This window comes from Aethalodelphis obliquidens, unplaced genomic scaffold, assembly GCF_003676395.1.
Source record: "Aethalodelphis obliquidens isolate GAN/ISIS:26980383/991018 unplaced genomic scaffold, ASM367639v1 scaffold7, whole genome shotgun sequence".
Lineage (NCBI taxonomy): Eukaryota > Metazoa > Chordata > Mammalia > Artiodactyla > Delphinidae > Aethalodelphis > Aethalodelphis obliquidens.
Genome location: NW_020837951.1, coordinates 13,627,727 through 13,648,131, shown reverse-complemented (window position 1 = coordinate 13,648,131; position 20,405 = coordinate 13,627,727). Strand labels below are relative to the sequence as shown.

The following is a 20,405-nucleotide window of genomic DNA, read 5'->3' as shown; positions in this document are numbered from 1 at the left end:
CAATAGAGTTGCGGAGCTGCCGGGCAGCGCGCGCTCGGGGGCTGCCAAGCCTCGCGAGAGCAGGGCTGACTAGAGTCGCCGGTGGTTAGGGGGTAGCATCATGGCGTTGTGTTGAACGCTGCTCAGTTGGTCCTGCCGTCCGACTCTCCGGTTGGTTTGCTTCTGTCTCACTGAGAGCGAAGGCTGGGTAAATGCCTGGCAAGCGGTGTGGTGAGAATGAGGACCAGCCAAAGGTTGAACGGCCTTGGGGGCGGCCCCCTGGCTCTAAAACCAGGCTCAGCAGCGGCTCTAGTGGACGCCGCTGCGGCTTGGGCAGGGGCTTAGGCCGCCTGGGGCGGGGCGGAGGCGGTGGGTATCCTGCTCCCGGGCCAGACACGTATTAAGAGGAGGCGGAGGGTCATGTGTCTGGAAGACGAGATGAAAATTCTCGAGAAGCTGGAAGAAGGGTTTGCGCACCCTTAAGCAAAACGAGGAGGCGGTCAGGACCAGCATGGAGAGTGTTTCGCCCGTCTGCTCCTAGGTGCTGTGCATTCCTCAGGACGTAAACATCGAGAAGATGGAGACGAATTAATCTTCGGGGTCTAGGATTAGACCAAAGGAGGAGGGGGCAGCCTGTGACGCTGAAGGCCATCTGCAGCCAGGCCAAACGGGTTTACATGCAACTGGTGGAAACCACTGGCAAGGGCAACCCAGAGAAGTTTCATGCGAGCAAGGGATGGTTGGAGAAGTTTAGAAATCGCTATAGGCTGCTGAATTCGAGGTTGATAGGGGAGGAAGAACCGTTAAATGCCCAGTCGGCACCCACGTATTTCAAGCAACTCCAGAAACTGATCAGAGTTAGTGGCTTTGTACCTCAACAGGTCTTCACCGCCAAGCAGATGAGCCTGTTTTGGAAGTGCTTGCCTTCGCGTACTTTTGGGGAAAAAGACAAAATTCTGGAAAGCTTAGAGGAAGCTAAGGACCAGATTTCTTTCAATTTTTGTGCCAGTGCCGCCGGTGACAAAACCATGGCTGCTTTATGAAGCAGCACCTGTTTTATGGAAAAAAATATAAAACGCCTTCCTATTTTCCGGCGATCACTAACAGTATCATTAACAGCTGCCCTCATTTTGGGTTGGCTTCGTAATTGTTTTATTCATTGAACCTGGAGTTATTTAACAGAAAAAAATCTTGCCTTCAGAGTGTTACTGTTTTCGGACAGAGGTCTCAGTCACCCAGACTCCATTCTTTGCTCATCCCAATGATGATCTTGTGTTTCTTCATCTGGAGGGCAGTAGCTATCTTAAGCCCTTGGATCAGGGTATAATTGAAGCATTCAGGAGGTAATACACCAAGCATATGTTGGACTACTTTGCCGACTTCTTGAAAAAAACCCTTGCCTCACTTTGAAAGAAACACGGCAACAGTACAACTTTAATGATGCTTTGGTAGTAATAAAAGAGGTGATGGATGATATAAAAACCAGCCTCCCTTAATAAAGCTTGGTGGAACCTTTGGAATGATGTTGTGAATGATTATGCATGTTTCCCTAGAGCTAATGAAGAAGTTGAAAAAAATCATAGAGTCTGAAAATGGATGGGCTTTAAATTCATCGATATTGATGAAAGTGAAATTAATAAGCTACTTAAGTTTCAAGCTTTGGCAATAACAGAGAGTCTATATCTGTAGATGAGGAAGAAGGCAAATCTCTGGAACCAGAGAGAAAGTTGAACTTAAGGAAACAATTCTGTCTTACACCAGGTGTCAGACCTCATTGAAGCTGCAATTGATCTTTACTGGATTGAAGTTTGGCCTTTAAAGATTTCAGTAAAGTGTTGTATACCTGTAAAGAGGCCCAAAAGAACCTTCAAAATAAAGCAAAGGAGATGAAGAAAGAGAAGGAAGACACAATAAAGAGGAAGTAGTGTGGGTGAAAGAGATGGGTACAGAATCTGACTCTGAAGAGGATTCTGAGTCCATATCTGAATCCAGTAAGGAGGAGGAGAGAAAGAGGGTAAGAAGCCTCCAGAAGAAGAGCTTATAATCTCAGGCAGTGGCACTGAGGCTCTTACTAGAGCTGAAGAATCTGCCAAGGCCATAAATGCAGAATTGGACTTTTTGAATCTAACCTTGGAATTGAATCTGAAGAGAGTAGAAGTGCCTGAGTTGAAGTAAGAAGAGAATCCAGAAGCGGTTTCTTCCAAATAACAGTTCATCTCTTGCCATCCTTCCCCTGCTGCCCCAGCATCGCCTTCATCATGACCATCCTTATAATCACCAAATCAACAAACATTTATTGAGCATAATCTCTGTGGGATCCTGTGCTAAACTCTGGGACATCATCTCAGGATCTAAGGTAAAATGGTCATTAACAGTGGCCTTTCTTATTAATGTAATAGATTTAAAAGATCATAGCCTTGATTTATTTTAGTGGACTTTGAATATAAAGCGTTTTTTTTTTAGGATCACTCAGCCTCATTTTCTCTAACCCTGTTTTTTTCACACACGCTAAGTTTTTCAATCACAAATGGAGATTTTTCTGAGTTAACCTTGTTTGGTAGTTGACATGAGACTACTTGCTCATGAAACGCTGACATGGTCTTACATTTTATAAAGCACTCTTATATTAATCTTCTCTGTTAATCCTCACTTTAAACCTATGAAGGAGGTATTAGCCCTTCCTTTACCAAAAAACCCCCAAAAAGCTCAGAGAGGTTAAGCTATTTGCCTGAGGCCACATAGCTATTGATGTAAATGATAGGACTAAGGCTACAGCTGACTTTGTTAGACACTTTGCCAGGAAGTGTATCAGGCCTTTAAGAATTTATAGTCCCAAGGAATGAGACAGACAGGTAAACAGGTAATTAAAATAAACACAGAGGCTGTGAACTGGCAGCATGCAGGCCAATTTAGCTAACAGGTGTGTTTTGTTTTGTCTGCCCAGTTTAAAACAATTTTGAATTGGTTTTCAGCATTCCCCCCTCCTTTGTTTAAGGTACTATTTACATACAACACAATTCACCAATTTAAGTGTATAGTTTGTTGAATTTTTTACTGTTTGTGTAACCACTACCACAGTCAAACTATAGAATAGTTTCCTTGGCTTAAAATTTACTTATGACCTTGTGTATTCAATTTCTTCCCCTGAAGTGTTGTCATTTAAAAATTAAGATATTTCACATTAAAAAGCTGGATTAAAAAATTGGAAACCCTGACAACAGTGGACTCTGCATCCCCAAAGGGCAACAGTCAGTCCTTAGCTTGCTGCTTTTAAAGATTTGTTTAATAGTTGATGTTAAATGCTGCAACGGAAGTGTGGACAAAGTGCCTTAGGGGAAAGAGAGGACTGTGGGGATTAACCTTGGGAAAGACTGCACAGAGCAGCTGGCCTGGAAAGACGAATGAGTTCACGGGGAGAGCAATGAGGAGCCAGAGTGTGTGCTCTAAGCCAGAGAGGATTAGAAGGGAGGTCCTAGGAGGAGAGAGTGATGTGTGGGGGACAGGGGAGGGAAGGCAGCCACGTGTGTGCTTCATTTATTTGGGTTTATTTGGTGGGATGGTCCTCTACAGCGGTCCCCAACTTTTTTGGCACCAGGGACCGTTTTCGTGGAAGACAGTTTTTCCAGGGACTGGGGCGGGGGTGGGGGGGTAATGGTTTCGGGATGATTAAAGCGCATTCCATTTATCGTGCACTTTATTTCTATTATTATTACATCAGCTCCACCTCAGATCATCAGGCATTAGATCCCGGGCGTTGGGGACGCCTGCAAAGTGGAAGAGTTTTGTGTATGTGTATTTGTGTTTGGGCTGACGATTTTATATATCTAAGAAACTTAGGTCTTTTAATCTGTACATCTCTGGGGATTTTATGGGTTTTTTTGTATGTGTATGTTAGAATGGGAAGGGAAAATTAGTATTTTTACTTTTGCAGGGGTTGGAGGTTTGCATATGGTGCTTGGGTTGTATGTTTCCAGAAGGAGAGTTGCCCAGTGAAAAATTACTCCCTCTTTCCCCGCCCCCTCCACTATCTCCTTCCGGCCAGCCTGGCTGGGACCTGGCTGGGCAGTGGGGCAGGCAGCAGGTGGTAAGGGGAGAGGCAGTTCAGGCCCTTCGTGCCCGCCCGTCAGCCAGCAACTCGGCCTCAGGCCACAGTTCCAATAGGCTGTGCTGCTAAATTACCAGCGACGCCATGGACAGGCTGGGCTTACGGTGCCCTTGGCCAGGCTACCCGCGGCCCTCTGTCCTTTTATGCCTTTTGGTGAGTGTTCCACACTACAATGCTATGAACCCTCTCACCTCTAAACCTCCAACCTGGGGACTGAGGGAAGAACGTGCATTTCTCTTTTACTCTTCCTGGGGTTTTGAGCTGGGGGCGGGCAGGTAGTGGGTGGGCGGTAGAATCCTTGGAGGCATCACCCTGTGTCTTGGAGATTGTGGTGTGAATGTGAAGATTACCAGCACCTCTTTATGCCCTGCCTTGTGAGGAGGAGTGACTGGGCTGTGTTTCACTGCCAGGGTCCTTGGGGTGGTGAGGGGTGTCTGCTGGTGAGTTATCATGTAAGGGTCACATGATAGGTTCTTTCCCTCTTTCCAGTGCAGTTACCGTCTCATTTTTCTGGGGGCTTTGTTTTCTCATCTCTGAAGTATGTTAAAATGTTAAGGTTGGCAGTGGCTACAGAGTCCCTACAGTGGTGCTGGTGCTCGCAGTGGGCGGGGGCTGAGTGGGGTGGGGTGCGGGGGTGGTGGAAGGGAGAGCTGTGTGGGAGGGCCACAAGCCTAGGGGTCTAGCCCAGCTCTGCTGCTCACTTTTTGGTGATTTCTTCCCCTCTCTGGCCCTTAATTAACTGGCACAAATCAGTGGCTCAACATTTTGGGGACATTTCTTGATTTTTTTTGTGTGTGTGTCTATGTGTGTGAGTGCAAGTCTGGATTTGCACCCAAGGAAAGTGTATAAACACAATGTCAATTTCAGAGTATTCACAGATTCCTTAAAACTAGATGGATTACAAATTTAGAACCACGGGGTGGTTTCTGAGGCCCCTTCTGCCTTCACACAGATAGTAAAGTCAACCATAATCTCTTAAAGGCTAGGCAAATACTGCAGGACGAAAAAAGAATGAAATAATTGAAAGGGTACATAAAATATTTTAAACGAATGTAAAATTAGAAAAGGTATATAGTAAAGACATAAATATGAAAATGCTATAAACTTACAGTAAATCTTTTCCCGTTATAATGTTTCTATTAGGGAATATGGTGATGTGTGTATTTTGCATTCATATAATATCACTTTCTAATATACTGTAGTCCACTTGTGGTTCTAAACCGACCTTTACATGCTTCTGATTCTTTGTTGATATGGTCCACAAACATTTCTCAAGCCCATACTCCTTGTCAGTGGGTTATAAAGTGCTGGGGATACAGAAATGTATGAGGCCAAAGAGCTCATGTCCAATGAGGGAGACGTATGTAAACAACTGTCTGTATTTCAGTGTGATTGATGGTACAATAGAAGGATGTTTAGCAGCAGTCCTGACCTCTACCCACTAGATGCCAGTGGCATCTCCTCCCCAATCATGACAATCAAAATTGTCCCTAGATGTTGCCAGATGTCCCCTGGGGGGAAAAATTGCCCCAAGTTGCGAGGCACTGGATTAAGTGAAGCTGAAATAAGCCCACTGTATGAATTCCTAGTCGTGCTCCTTGCAGTTCAGAGAGCCCAGAAAAGGAGGCAGGAGTCTTGGATTTAAGTCTTGCTTCTGTCACAGAATTTCTGTATGTTCTGCCTCAGTAACATTATCTGTTAAATGAAGGGTTATCTTAGATAATACCTGAGGGCCCAAAGTACCTCTTAGTATTTTTTGACTATGAGTTCATACAAGAGTTTCAATACATTTTAGGTGAGTTTATAGTTAATCCTGTTAGCTCAGTGTTACACTGATAACTGCTGGCCGAAATGCCCTAGATCTTCCTTAGGAATGTTTTTTTTGGTTGAGGGACAGACCATTACTCCTTTTGTTCAGAGTCTGTAAAGGAAGCCACCTTAGAGTCATGTAGTTGACCCCTTACAGTTTTTTAGTTTGTCCGATTCTCTGCCAAAAGCGCTGTGGGTGACCCAAAAGCCCTACTTACTTCAGAAGGCTATTTTGTCTCAATATCAACATCTTGCTGGTGTACTAATTCACCAGTCTACAAGTTATTTCTTGAGAACCTGCTGTGTGCCGTGAACTGTCCTGGGGACACAGTGATGAGTAAACCACAGTCCCTTCCTTTATTGGATTAGTGATTATATATTGTTTTTCCTATCTTGTTTGAACCCATGGCAGCTCTGAGGCAGGCAGCACAGATGTCATAATCTCCAGTTCCTAGATAACATTTATAGAAGGCAAAGGAAGTAACTTGTTGAAGACCACAGGCAGCAGTACTGGCGCTAGGATTTAAATCCTGCTCTTTAGTGCCTTTATTTTTTTCCAATATAATCTAATTGAGTTGTCACCAAAAGCTTCATTGAAAAGCCTGGTTCTTTTTTTTCTTGTGTGGTCACTGGTTTAGTTCAGAGGCCTAGTGTGTTGGATTGGAGGTGTTGGTGGAGGTAGTGGGAGGGAGTGAGAAACCCACCCCAGACAGGCTTCTAGTCAGACTGAAGCTAAAGACATAAAAACGCTACTCAGGCCCTGCCAAGAAGTAGGAGCCAGGCAGGGCCGGGCAATAACGTAGGAGTGGGAGGACAGAGGTTTATTTGAGCGAGATGTGAGCCCCGGGCGGGGAGGCAGAAGCACGCTCTTGTTCAGTCTTGCCTGAGTCACAGTGGGGCTCCTTGCAAGTTGCCTCTATCCCTATTAATGACTCCTTTGTATTCCCCCAGCAAAGAACCCTGGAATAGAAGATGTCCTCCAGTTCTTTTCATTTCCTCTTATTTTAAAAGTTTGTCATTAAAAAAGCAAGAAAAAGTATATCTTGCCTGTCTTTTCCTCTCACGGTGTCACTGCCGTTTTCTTAGCTCAAGATCTTAATGTCTTTTTCCTGGAACATTGTAATGGCCTTTTGAATGGACTGCCTTCTGGTCACTCCCCATCCTCCTTCAGCTTGATCATATTATTACTCTTCTGCTTTAAAACCTGCAAAAGCACCTTATCACTTGAGTATGAACCCTACATTCCTTAGCCTGACCCCTTATAGTTCTAGCCAGTCTCATTCTCCTCCCAATCTCTTATCCACAGACTAAGACCCATGCAGACTAGGTAGCTTATCTGTCCCTACATACCTCTTGAGTTTGTACATATTATCATATCTCTCTCTTTTGTAATTCTGCTTATTATTTCAGTTCCAACTTAGATAGTACCTTCTTTTCAAAGCCTTTTCCTGTCTCCAACAGGTAGAGCCTTCCTCCTGGACCCTCCAGTTGTCTGTCACAGTAGTACAGGTCACATTGCTTTAGAATTAGCCTTCCTTTTCCACTAGACTCCCTGTAGCACCTGGCACATACACAATTGAACGAAGGTGAAATTAACTCCCTGAAACATCGGCAGGTGTAAGAACTTGTCATTCATAATAATCTCCATAGGATGATAGCAGTTCAGTGTATGCCAATTGGCGTTACCTCCAGCAGCAGTTTTGTGCAGTAGGAATGGATTTCAAGTTATCCAGACTCGACTCCTAATCTTGGCTTCAGTTAAAAGCTGTGTGATTTTTTTTTTTTTTTGGCCACACTGCATGGCTTGTGGGATCTTAGTTCCCCTACCAGGGATTGAACCCGGCAGTGAAAGTGCTCAGTCCTAACCACTGGACCGCCTGGGAATTCCCAAAGCTGTGTGATTTTGAGCAAGTTTCTTGATTTTTGAGCCTCTGTTTTTTTTCCTTTTTTTTTACCATTTGTAAAATGCAGAGGCAAATAATCTAGACATGAAAACTTTAAGCACTAAAACTCAATACAGATCCCAGGAATTATTTTGTGGATGGGAAATAGGGATGAAAATATGGTGCTCAGCTTTGGTTCCAGTCTGCTTGAGCTGGCAAATAGTGAGTTGGCCATGTCACTGCTGATCTGTGCTTCTCTTTTCCCACCGTGTAGATCCTGACTGCTTCTTTCCTGACATACCCCATGCTCAGGACCCTTAGCCAGCAGCTCCTTTCAGTTGTCACTGGCAGCTATGTCTCCGGCACTTACTCCATCGTTTTTGTCAACTGTCCCAACGAGCAGATTGCCAGAGATATTGCCAGGTATGGTGAAGGGGCTTAGGTGCTGCTCCAGGAGGCTTGGGAGCGACCAGGATGCTCCAGAGGGGCCACTTTGGGGTACTTCTCTTGCTTTTGACAACCCCATCTGTCCAGTGATGAACTACACAGCTGTCTGCTTGGGGTGATATGAGAAGCATGGCTGAATGACACTTGGATGGATCCTGCTGCTGGGCCTGAAAATGCTGAGTGGTGCATGGGGGCGTAAAAGTGATATGAGACCCAGAGAGATAGCTGGCTTGCGCAAGGTGTTAAGATAAGAGAACAGTGGAACTCTGCAAGTTGAGAATTTAAGAGTCCTAATTCCTGACCCAGCTGTCTTTTTGGAGATAGTCTTTGCTCAGTCCCAGAGGTGCCCACCATGACAAGAGGAGGAGGAGACCAATTCCAAGTATATGGCAGATTTCTAAAAGCAGCTGTGCTGTGGTGGAAAGAGCACTGGACTTGTAATCAGAACAATTTGAATCTTGGCTCTGCCACTTGCTGTGTGACCTCGGGCAAGTTGCTTCCCTTCTCTAAGCATTAGTTTTCTGAATTATAGAATAGGATAATGCCACCTACCTCACAGGGTTGTTGAGAGGATTATATGATATATGTACAGTCCTTATTCCAGTAACTCAGATGTAGTAGATGCTCAAAAAATGTTTGTTGTATCTGAATTTCCACCCTTCACTTCTCTTCTTTTTAAATTTATTTTTCTTTTTTTGGCCGCGCCTTGAGGCTTGCGGTATCTTAGTTCCCTGAACAGGGATAGAACCCAGGGCCACGGCAGTAAAAGCGCCGAGTCCTAACCACTGGACTGCTAGGGAAGCTCCCCTGCCCTTCACTCCTTTATAGCTGCAGCTTTGAAGCGGGTTAGTGGGGCTGAGGGGTACTGGATTTGGCTCCTGGCTCCCTTTCTTCTTGCTCTACAACTCAGCATTCTTGAGGTTTGATGATAGCTTAAGTTATAGTGTTTTATGTGTTGAATTCGGTCTTTGGGGGCACATAGCCTCCAAACTGATGGTCACAGGTTAACTTTGCATTTGATTCCATCTTTCCTGCCCCTAACCAGAATGTCTATTTTTTCCTTATTTACATTACTTTTGGAGAACAGCTCTTGTCTAAAAGAACATGTGATTACTCCAGAAATATGACCTAGTATTGTATTTAGCAGCTAGGAATTGAAATCCCTCCTGTGCTTCTGGTATACCCAGGATCTGTGCTGAACTCTCTGGACCCCTGGATTAGCCACTCTGGGTCCTGTCAGGGAACAACTTCAGCTGACATCTGTGAGGTGTTGGGTATCAGGAGGAGAAGGATTCTAAGGCCTGGATTCTAAATACAGTAGTTGAGAGGCCAGTTCAGGTAAATGGATCAGTATCAGCTTGGAGAGGGGTCTCTATTGTCTTTGCATCCAAGGTTGCTCATGAGAGGTCAGGAATGGGGTCTCATTGCTTCATAGGTAATGCTTTTTCTCTCTGGTTTTTCTCCTAGTTTTTAGGAATTTCTCTTTGTCTTAATGTTCAAGTATTACTTTGTTAAATATAGCCTCTCTACTCTCTCTATCTGCACCACGCTTTCCTGGAACTCCTTATAGATGTTGAATTTGTTTTCTGTGACTGAACTTTTATAGTTTTCTTTAGACTGAATTTTATAGGTTTCCTTTTCAAGATTTCAGATTGTTTTTAATAACCAACTGCTCTTGTTTTGTAATTGTCTGATCTTGTTTTATAAATGCAATAATCTTGCTTTATCTTTCTGTGGATAGTAATTATACTTACTTTATGCTTAATTTTCTTCCAGCTTTATTGAGATATAATTGACATATAACATTGTGTAAGTTTAAGGTATACAACATGATGATTTTATATGTGTATATATTACAAAATGATTACGACAATAAGGTTAGTTAAACATCCATCATCTCAGTTACTTTTTTGTGTGATAAGAACTCTTTAAGATCTACTCTCTTAGCAATTTTCAAGTGTACATAATTGTACTTATTTTTAAATCTTGGTTTCAATTATCCTTCTCATGTAAATTCTTTTTTGTTGTTGAATTTTAGTCTCTCATGGTGTTGACTTTCCTCAAATACTTTGTAATTCTTAATTGTAGCCTCTCTCATCTTCTTAGCTATGCTTATGGGGAAGTGTAGAAACAAATGGAGGAATTGACCTTAGGTGGTACTCTGCAGTGTGCGTGTGGGGCATGTGGACATTCTACTGGCTGGGGTACCCAAGTAACTGGTCTTCTGGGCATGCACTCTCCCTTTTGTCCTTGGCTGTCGCCGGCCACTAGGACAGTGTTTTGCCTTTTGTCCAAAATTCCCATGCTCACTGCTCTGCCTGTATCAAACATCCCATTACTGTTGCCTGGGCCATGGGAGATTTAGGGGGTCTACCTGCTCCTGCTGTGGCATTCCAACTATTTACCTTGATGGTTGCCTCCAAGTTCTTGCCTGCTCTGGTTCCCATTACATCTAGATTTCAAACTGTTGCTTTCATTTTCTCTCCCCCACCTCCTGCCCCAAGTTCAAAAAGGCACATTTATTTACAAAGGAACAGTATAAATGTAATAAGGAATAAAGGAAATAAAATAATAGGCATACATATTTACATAGCAGATGTAGGCAAAACTTACTAAGAAGGTTCTTGAAATACTTTTACAATCTAGGATTCAACAGTTAAAATCAGTTTCTAAGAATAATTTATCACCTCAAGAAGAATTTTTAGGATGGTCAACTTATATGATTCAAACTATGGCTATGTTAGTGAAAAAATTATAATTTTATATTCTTCAAAATTCTCCAGGTTGCTGGAGGCCAAGAAAACCAGATCACTGCCAATGTTTAAAAGATTCAAAGGCTCTTAAGTTAGGAAGTCCCCCTACATGCTCCCATGCATGTCTCAGGGCTGCCTTTTTTCTTTAGGGCCTCCTCCTAGTTGCTAGTACATAAAGCGTTCTTACTGTGCTCTGGCACGGTGAAGAAATGTTTTGTTGTTTCTGGTGTGGGGTGTAAAAGGGAGGTTGCAGTGTGTGTGCAGCCCACCAGCTGAGCTGGAAGTCTCAGTTGGAGTCCTGAGTGATGTGGCAGTGGATCTCTCCCCTCAGCTGTTCTGTTCAGTATTTTTCGTTAATGATTTGGGTAGAAGAGAGGCAAATAGGTTCGCTTCCAGGATTTGTAGAAGGAGAGTAAGTGGGTACATGGTGGGGAGGGCCCCACAAGTGTTAGCCGGCAGGAACCCCAGCTCTGCCTGCGGAACTAGTGCTGGGACCAGGTCTTTCAGCTCCAGTTTAGTGCTCTTTCTTCTTTAGTGCTCTTTAGCGTTCAGTCTGCTGCCTCTCAGTTCTGGTTCAGTTCCATTCTGGTTCCTGGCCGTGTTCTTAGAGCTCTTCATTGACAGATGCATTCTAAACTGGAAAAATCTCTTATTGGGGCTAGGGTGAAAACCTGAATGTTGAACCAGGAGACCTGGATTCTAGTTTCCTTTTTGCTGCGAACACCACATATGACCTTAGACAAGTCTTCCTTCTCTGGGCTTTGATTTCATACGTAGGGAGAGGGAATTGGATTAGGCCAGGGTCACAGACAAAGATATCACAAGCAGGCAACTTAAATGAGTGAAGTGGGCTGGGGTGTCGCGCTGAAGAATGACTGTAGTTAGCAACCCTTACTCGTCCCAGGTGTTGAGAGGGAAAACAGTGGAAACTGACCCGAGAAGCATATGTCATGCCTAGAGGGAGTAGCCCCTGCTCAGCTCTAGCTAAATCTGACCTTGTAGGACTACAGGTCCAAAATGTTATAAGATTCATTTTTTGGTGAGAAGCTAGGTAATGTGTATTTTTTTTTAATGTGAAATACCCTGATAGTAAATATTGGTAGCAAAATCAAGATTTTTTTAAATGCCGTGAGAGCCAAACCATGTATCTGGTCTGTGAGCCTCTAGTCTGTGAACTTTGCAGTTTCTAGAGACCCCAGAAGCTCTGTCTTCTGCTTTACTCACATGAGCATGAGGGCTTGAGCTTTCCGTCTGTGACTCACTGCTGGGCTTTAGTGTGTGTGTTTGTTTTTTGTTTGTTTGTTTGGCCACAGGAGCTTTTTGAATAACACAGCCCTCCATAACTTTACAGTCTTTTACCCAAGGACAGGTTGCTGTGATTACTCAGGAGTTGACACTACCAAAGAGATTGGAGGCCCGTGAGGCAATGGATTATTTTTTTCTAGAGGTTTAACTCACTCCCTCTGTTTGCGTGCCACCTTCAGAACCAGTGAAGTGTAATTTCTCAGCAGATCATTTGATTGAGTGAGTGAGACTTGCAGACGTTGCTTAAACAAATTTGTGCCGTGTGCCTCTCCTTACAGTCAGATTTATTTAGCACCTGGAACTTTCCAAGGGAATGAGGGTGGTGGTAATACCACCTTAAAGTGGAGCCTTAAATAGAGCACTGTTCAGCCTGGAACTCAGGGGAAGAGAAAGTAGGTCAGTTCTCTTGGCAGCAGTCAAGAGAAGGAGAGATCAGTAAGCAGGGCTCAGATTAGGGTTATCTGGCAGGGGCCACACACCTCAGAGAACTGAGACCAGGCCCCCTTGGCTGACTGAGACCTGAGAGGGGGTTGTCAGGGCCTGCCTGATTCCGAGGGCTTGAGGTTTGATACTTGGGGACACTTCTTTGCATCGATGACTTGGTGGTGCTTTTGTTTCTATGACACTTGTACTAGTTCAGGCACTTTTTATTGTGTTCACCAGGGCTCTGCACAGGAATCAGACTATCAGAGCAGGAATTCCAACCTGTGGTCTGTCAAAGAAAGTTTTTAGAGGTCTGCAAAGGTGATGATAATTGTGCTCTTAGGGTTGTGGTAGGAACCTTCACAAAAATAAAAAGTGAAAAGAGCCTGTATTTGCCAAAGACAGACATAGGATAGGATGCCTTTTTTTGCTTTCCCTTGGAGTTATATCAGTTCCATGTGGTCACATGATATCTACAGACCAGAAACCCTGTCAGCCTAGTACATATCCGAGAGAGAGAAAAGGAGAAGAAGGTGACATAATAAAAGGAGTTTTTGGTGGTGAAAAGAGTTGGAAACCACTGACTGAACCAATCCTCTGATTGTACAGCAGGAGTCAGGTTGAGTGAGGGGGTTGTGCCTGTCTTGGATAGGTGCTCAAATACTTATTTCTGGAATGAAAGAAAGAGCTTGCATAAGGTCACACAGCCATCCTACTGCAGGGCTGGATTGGAATCCAGGTCTTTTTGTTCTCCGTCCATTGCTAATAAATTCCCATTCCCCAAGCAGACTAGGCCTGTCCTTTAAAACTGCCTTCCCATAGCTGCTTCCCTACTTCTCTCCCCACCCAGGGAAGGACTTATAAACAACTCTGTCTTCAGAGGTTCTGTGCACAGTAGTTATGAAACATGTTGGTTTGAGTTGGGAGGGGCACTCTAAATGGTTATCTATTTAGAATTAGGTTTCCTGAGTAGTTCCCAGGAACTGCTGGACACTTGCCCCAGTAACTGTCACTCTCTCTTTGCTTTAGGGCTATACTGGATAAGAAGCTGACTGCCTCTGTGAACATCCTGCCTAAGGCATACTCACTGTGAGTTTTGCTGTGGCCACTGGAAGGGTGTGGGAGTGCTAGGTCAGGTCCTGCCTGGTGGAAAGAGCACTGAACTAATGGGGAATTGTCAAAGAACAACTCAAAGGCATTTAATTAATCAATAGTTCACTGTCAATTTCTATTCAGAGGAAATCAACCAGTGGGTTTATGTCATTCAACAAAAGCAAAAACAGGCTGTGTTTAGAGAAGGGAGAAAAAAATCTACAGTTTAGGAACAGTGAATCTTGTGTGCACATTCTTTGTTTAAATCAATTAGCTTGCTTTTAGCAAAGAAGTCAAACTGGGCATTCCATCCCTGAGTAAGCCAACTAGGGATATCAAAGATTATAATTTCCATTACTTTTGGATTCTCTGGAAAACTTTGAGAGTTTAGCATATGCGACAGGCTGTTTCTGTGTATTGTCTGCCTTTCATTTCATCAGCTCCTTTACTTAAGCCTGGTCTGCACCATTTCCCTCATCAAAATATGTCAGTATCCCAGTACTGGCTGTGCAGGATTTGTCTTGTGCCTTAATCTCTCTGATCAGCCTGTTTCTCATCTCCTTCCTCCCCTGATGAGCAAGAGGGAGGGAGGGAGGGAGAGAAATAACGTCTACTCTAAAGGTCAGCACAGAAAAGTGCTATATAATGAAAGCTTTCCCCTGCCCAGCAGTGCCGTTCCCTCAGTGGCGCACATCACCTGTAGCTATGGTTCCCAAATTAGGCTATGCTTTGGATTCCTGAGCTCCCTCCTGGATCTACTCAATCAGTCTCCCTGAGGATGGGCCTTGAATCTGAATTTTTAAGAGGTTATGTAAGTGATTCACATAAAGCCAGCCTGGGAGCTACTGCTTTGGAGCTAGAACAGAATTTTAGCTACTGTTTCCCCTCATGTGTTCATCCTTCCTTGTAATTCATCCTTTTACCACAGCTCTGTGAGATGAGGCCAGTGGCCTAAGTCATCTTAGATTTGCCCTGGGTTAGCATAGGCATTCGCAGGCCAAATTTCTTTCCCTTCCCATGATGCTGTTCTCGTACTCTTTTCTAAACATTGTCACTGACTTTGTTTTTAACTTTTGGACCTGTTTCCATATTTTATAAGGCTTACTTCTTCCCTGAATCTTCCTGTGCTTTTTCATTTACCCATTGGTGGGCACTCAGCTTTGAGAGTCAGTGATACAGATAGCACCAGTCCAAAGGATGGGGAGGTGCCTGGAAGCCAAGAGTATGGGATGAGCATTGAAAAAGCTGGAGATGGCCAGTTTAGAGGAGAGAACATATAGGAGTTTCTGTAGGGCTGTCCTGAGGTGGTTCTTCATGTGGAAGTTGGGGAAAACTATTGGGTGGCAAATGTTGGCACACCATAAGAAAAACCATCTCATGTGAAAACCTTTCAGGAGATGGTGAGCCCCTCACCTCCAGGAAAGTTAAGGCAGGTGCTAGAAGCGTGCATTAGAATGTTTAGACTAGATGACCTGTAGGGCCTTGGCCAACTCTAGGCTTTTTTATATGGGCTTGGAAAGATTTTAAAGTTTCCCCCTTAGTAAGTCACCTAATTGGGCCAGGCTTATTTCACTGAACTCATCTTGTAAGCATGATAATTTTTTTTGTTGTTATTCTCTTCTCCAGATACTATTGGAATGGAGAAATAGAAGAAGCCACTGAAATCCTGCTGGTGAGTGAGGATAGGGGGATGCGGCCTTGATAGGGAAAGAATGAGAGCACAGTTCCAATTAAAAATTAGCAAAGGTCAATTAACTGAGGTTCTTGCCCCACATAAGATGCCCTAGGTTCATTTGTAAGCCACTAACAGGGCCTGGGGACCCGGAGGAATCTGTCTCCTAAACAGCCAGTTGAATGAGCAGCTGCAGAGCTGGGGCTGATCCCCTGAAGCAGTGATTTTTTTTTTTTTTCTTTTACAGTTAATAAAGACAAAGACTTCCAAGGTCCGTATGCTATCCAGCTACATCAGGTAATAGTGCAATCTCTTCCCATCCGGGACATGCTGGGAACTAAGTGAAATGAGCTTGAGAAGTAGGATACCTAGAGCTTAGTCACCAGCCTCCCACGTGACCCTGGGTATGGCCCTGTCCCTCAGACTCTCCATCTGTAAAGTGAGTGAGTTTTAAACCAGCGGTTCTCAAAATTTTGGTCTCAGGATCCCTTTACACTTTTAAAAATTATTAAGGACCCAAAAGACCTTTGTTTATGTGGGTTATATCAAAGTTTACTGTATTAGAAATTAAAGCTGAGGGGCTTCCCTGGTGGCGCAGTGGTTGAGAGTCCGCCTGCCGATGCAGGGGACACGGGTTCGTGCCCCGGTCCGCGAAGATCCCACATGCCGCAGAGCGGCTGGGCCCGTGAGCCATGGCTGCTGAGCCTGCGCGTCCGGAGCCTGTGAGGCCACAGCAGTGAGAGGCCCGCATACCGAAAAAAAAAAAAAAGTAAAGCTGAGAAATTTTTAAAATATGTATTTTTAGTTCATTTAAATTAACAGTAATAGAACAATTACATATTAACATAAATACAGGCATACCTCAGACAGCTTTGGTTCCAGACCACCGCAATAAAGTGAATCATATGATTTTTTTTTTTTGGTTTCCCAGTGTATATAAAAGTTATGTTTAACCTATACTGCAGCGTATTAAGTGTGTTAATAGCGTTATGTCTAAAAAAAACAATGTACATACCTTAATTTAAAAATACAAAACAAAAGACAATTATAGTAACATCAAAGATCACTGATGACATCACCATAACAAATATAATAATCATGAAAAAGTTTGAAATTTTGCAAGAATTAGCAAAATGTGAGACAGAGACACAAAGTGAGCAAATGTAGCATCAATAGACTTGCTTGATGCAGGGTTGCCACAAACCTTCAATTTCTAAAAACACACAGTATCTGTAATAAAGCGTAGTGCAATAAAACAAGGTATGCTAGTAATGTATTTTTATGGAAAGTAACCATATTTTCCAAAAAACAAAAAAGTGAGAGGAATGGCATCATTTTCCATTTTTTGCAAAATCTGGCTTAATAAGAGAGCTGGATCTTGTCAAAAGCATCTTTAAGTGTTGGGACACTTTTAAGCTCATGATGATAAATTCAGGTTTTCCAAACTTCTGATTTTTGCTTAAAAACATGATTTTTTTTTTAATTTACAATATTGTGTTTAATTTCTGCTGTAGAGCAAAGTGACTCATTTTTATATATATATATATATTCTTTTTCATATTCTTTTCCATTATGGTTTATCAAAGGATAGGGAATATAGTTCCCTGTGCTATTCAGTAGGACCTTGTTTACCCATCCTGTATATAATAGTTTGCATCTGCTAATCCCAGACTCCCAGTCCTTCCCTCCCCAACCCCCAAAACATGAATTTTTAAATTGGCATTAAATGATATAAATTGTCTTCGTTTGAGTGATGGGCCCACTTTGTTCATATTTGATAAAATGTCTACCTAATACTCAAACCTGAGTAACCTTAATTTGTAAAACTGACAAATGATGGTTACTCAGGCTTGAAAGTAAAAATGGTATTCTTTGGGAAAAGTCTAGTTTAGCTTGTGTCTCAGTCAGACAAGTTTAAGACAACATTGAACTTAGGTATATAGCAGAAGTGCTTTATGTATGCTTCCCATTCTGTCACACAGAATATTAAAAAGGCACACTCAAGGGTCAAACTTTAATAAAAATAGTAATTTTTACCACATTATCAAGAATGTTCTTAAGTGAATTTGACTTTTTTAAAATGCAAGTATTGTGGTGGTGAAGAATACAGTGAGAGCTAGTACAGTTTGGTGCTGTTGTCTTGATGCATGCTAAGGTGCCACCAGTTTTACCCATCATTGCTTTTGTACCATCAGTGCAAATGTCAACATAAATGAAAAGATAAATAACAGTATTATTATGAAAATAGTTTTGGCCTCATGGACCTCCTGAAAGAGGCTTGGAGTTCCCCAGGGGTCAGTGGACTCCACTTGAGAACCACTGGTGTAAATCCTTATTTATCATTCAGAGTGTAGTTTTGTAATAATTGGCATCACCTGGAAGCTTGCCATAAATGCAGAATCTCACACTCACCCCAAACCTACTGAATCAAACTACAGTTCAACAAGATCCCCAGGTGATTCCTATGCACAGTAAAAGCTTGAGATTCTCTGGTCTAAACCAGTGATTTTTGATGTTGGCTACATATTATAATCACATGGAGACTTTCTCAAATTACCAATTTGGGCTCCACCTCAGATTCTGACCTAATTCATCTGGAATGGGGATCAAATATGGTGTTCTTCAAAGCACCCAGGTTGACTCTCCTTGCAGCCAGGATGCAAGTCACCTGTCTGGATGATAAAACCCTTTCCTTTCACATCTTAGGGAACCAGGCAGGATTCTATGGTTATATGGCTATACTGGGTCTCAGATCTATTGGTAGAGAAGGCCCTCATGTTACTGCCTTAGCGCAGGTGTGGAAATAGGGTATCTTTGGTAGAACCAGTGCTGTTGAGAAATTACAGCCTGACTGGTGAAAGACAGCTTCAGGGTTAAGACAGTGAACCCCAGAGCTTGACCTCCAGCGTCAAATCCTGCCTCTTCCACTTGCTGGTTGTAGCATAAGTGCATGCAAATTACTTTCTGTGCCTCAGTTGCCCCATCTATAAAATGGGGACTATACTAGTACCTTGGGTTGTTATGCATATTGGAAAGAACTTATGTCAAGTATACGCATGAATTGCTGTATCAGTGACAGCTCTTACTACTAAAGTGTTATTAAAATGCCTTATACTGGGGGCTTCCCTGGTGGCACAGTGGTTGAGAGTCCGCCTGCCGACGCAGGGGATACGGGTTTGTGCCCCGGGAGGATCCCATGTGCCGCGGAGTGGCTGCGCCCGTGAGCCATGGCCGCTGAGCCTGCGCGTCTGGAGCCTGTGCTCCGCAATGGGAGAGGCCACAACAGTGAGAGGCCTGCGTACTGCAAAAAAAAAAAAAAAAAAAAGTCTTATGCTGAATGCTATTCAGACCTACATACACTGAATTCTGTGTGTCTGCTTATAAAAACACATACACTGGTCTAGGTATCCGTGAAATAAGAAAATTCATTTTTCTCAGGCATTAGATAAAATTACCCAGCTTACTGCTAATGTTTAAGCACCTATACGTACACATGTTGTGATTTAGTAAACATTCTATCTCATGAGAACTTTACAGTGCCTAATTCAGCAAAAAAGCAGCAGAGGATCATTACTCCTGTGTGACAGATGGGACCAGGGCCCAAGGCCTCATGTTTTTTCCATTGGGAAAGTGAAGAGAACTGGCATTTTGTGCCAGGACTAGGTGAGGACTAGGTGAAAGAAATGGGGAAAAGGGAGAGATTGCTGTGGGTTTGGATGGTCAAGGAAGATCCCTGGGGAAAGGTCAGTGGTTGAGTTGAGCCTTGAGGAACAGAGAGGCTTTTGATTTATCAGCAGGAACAGGGAGAACTTTCTAGGTGGAGAAGAGAATACAGAGGTACAGGGGAAGGGGGAGTTGTTTGCGGAAGGCCCAGTGATGAGTGAAGGATAGTAATAAAAACAGTAGCTAACATTTACTGAATGCATACAGCGCCAGTGTACCAGGTATGTGCCTTATATACCTTGTCTCATGTAATCCTCAGCAATCCAGTGACATAGGTACTATTTTTATCCCTTCTTTTGCAGGGCCTTTAGGGAAATTAAGTGATTTGTCCGTGCTTACATAGCTAGTAAGTGGCAGGCTTAGAATTTGAACCCATGTCTGTGAGACTCTAAAGCCGTCTGGCCTAACTCATCACTTGGTGACAGATGGGTAACAGGCGTAGGAGTGGTGGGCTGTGGGGCTGGAGCAGTGGGCTGCAGGCATATTGCAGAGGGCCTCAAGTGAGGCTGCCCAGTTGGGTTTTATTGCATAGGCTGACTAATCCTGGTCACTCACAGAGCTCTGCTTTCTTTCCAAAGGTTGGTGCATCCTTTTGAAATCCCAGAGGTCTTCAGTCTTCCCATGGACCAAGGAGATGTGCACTATTTAAAGTGGCTGGAGGAGGGCATGGAGGAGGAATGAGTGGGGGCTTCTTGTGCCTCCTGCTGGCTGACTCTAACCTTCATCAGCTGTTCTCTGGGGGAGGGGAGGCTTCTCTCTGCCCTCTCGCATCTCTGGATTCCACGCTTTTGTCAGCACAGAGGAGTTAAGTAACTTGTGGAGGGTGAAGGCCCAAGGCTTCTGAGGCTGGAAGAGGACGCTGGGCCAGTCAGGCCAAGCAAGAACCCCGTGGATCTTGTCTCTGAGTGCATCATGCGTAAAGGTGGCTGGGGGTGGGAGGGCGAGGGTGACTGTGTATGGGGACCAAGGGGAGGCAGCAGTGAGGGTGAGGTTTGTCATCTACGTTCACTGAGCCTATATTGAGTGCCTAGTATGTTATTACTTTCCTGCCTCTCATGAGGAATGGACCTGTTGACCTGTCACCCAGAAGTGTGTGGGGCGAATGCCACCTTCTAGGGGAACTGGAAGTGCTCTATCCAAAAGCATGAATTGCTAATGGTGGAATTTCAGGGACAAGCAGGATTTTATTTCTTCTAGCTAAAGATGGTGTTTGT

General features: G+C 43.7%; 1 protein-coding gene across 3 annotated transcripts; it reads left to right on the top strand.

Moving 5' to 3' along the window:
* The first annotated feature begins 7 nt into the window (after nt 1-7).
* Nucleotides 8-20,114, top strand: LOC113619758 (protein CutA homolog). Of its 3 annotated transcripts, none has more exons than XM_027105047.1 (6): nt 8-2,335; nt 8,051-8,199; nt 13,734-13,793; nt 15,423-15,468; nt 15,716-15,765; nt 19,770-20,114. In XM_027105047.1, exons 2-6 carry the CDS (start codon nt 8,081-8,083, stop codon nt 19,870-19,872), a joined length of 378 nt encoding a protein of 125 aa, XP_026960848.1. In that variant the 5' UTR covers nt 8-2,335; nt 8,051-8,080; the 3' UTR covers nt 19,873-20,114. The 3 variants fall into 3 exon arrangements, with proteins under 3 accessions (XP_026960848.1, XP_026960850.1, XP_026960849.1); XM_027105049.1 differs by having other exon boundaries at nt 15,716-15,739; nt 19,770-19,874; XM_027105048.1 differs by lacking the exon at nt 13,734-13,793.
* The last annotated feature ends 291 nt before the right edge of the window (nt 20,115-20,405 follow it).

Excerpts from the sequence above, each read along its gene's own strand:
- LOC113619758 (XM_027105047.1), top strand. The coding sequence starts at position 8,081 with ATGCTCAGGACCCTTAGCCAGCAGCTCCTTTCAGTTGTCACTGGCAGC. Across the intron at positions 13,794-15,422 it reads CTGCCTAAGGCATACTCACT|ATACTATTGGAATGGAGAAA; the intron begins GTGAGTTTTGCT and ends TCTCTTCTCCAG. Across the intron at positions 15,469-15,715 it reads AAGCCACTGAAATCCTGCTG|TTAATAAAGACAAAGACTTC; the intron begins GTGAGTGAGGAT and ends TTTCTTTTACAG.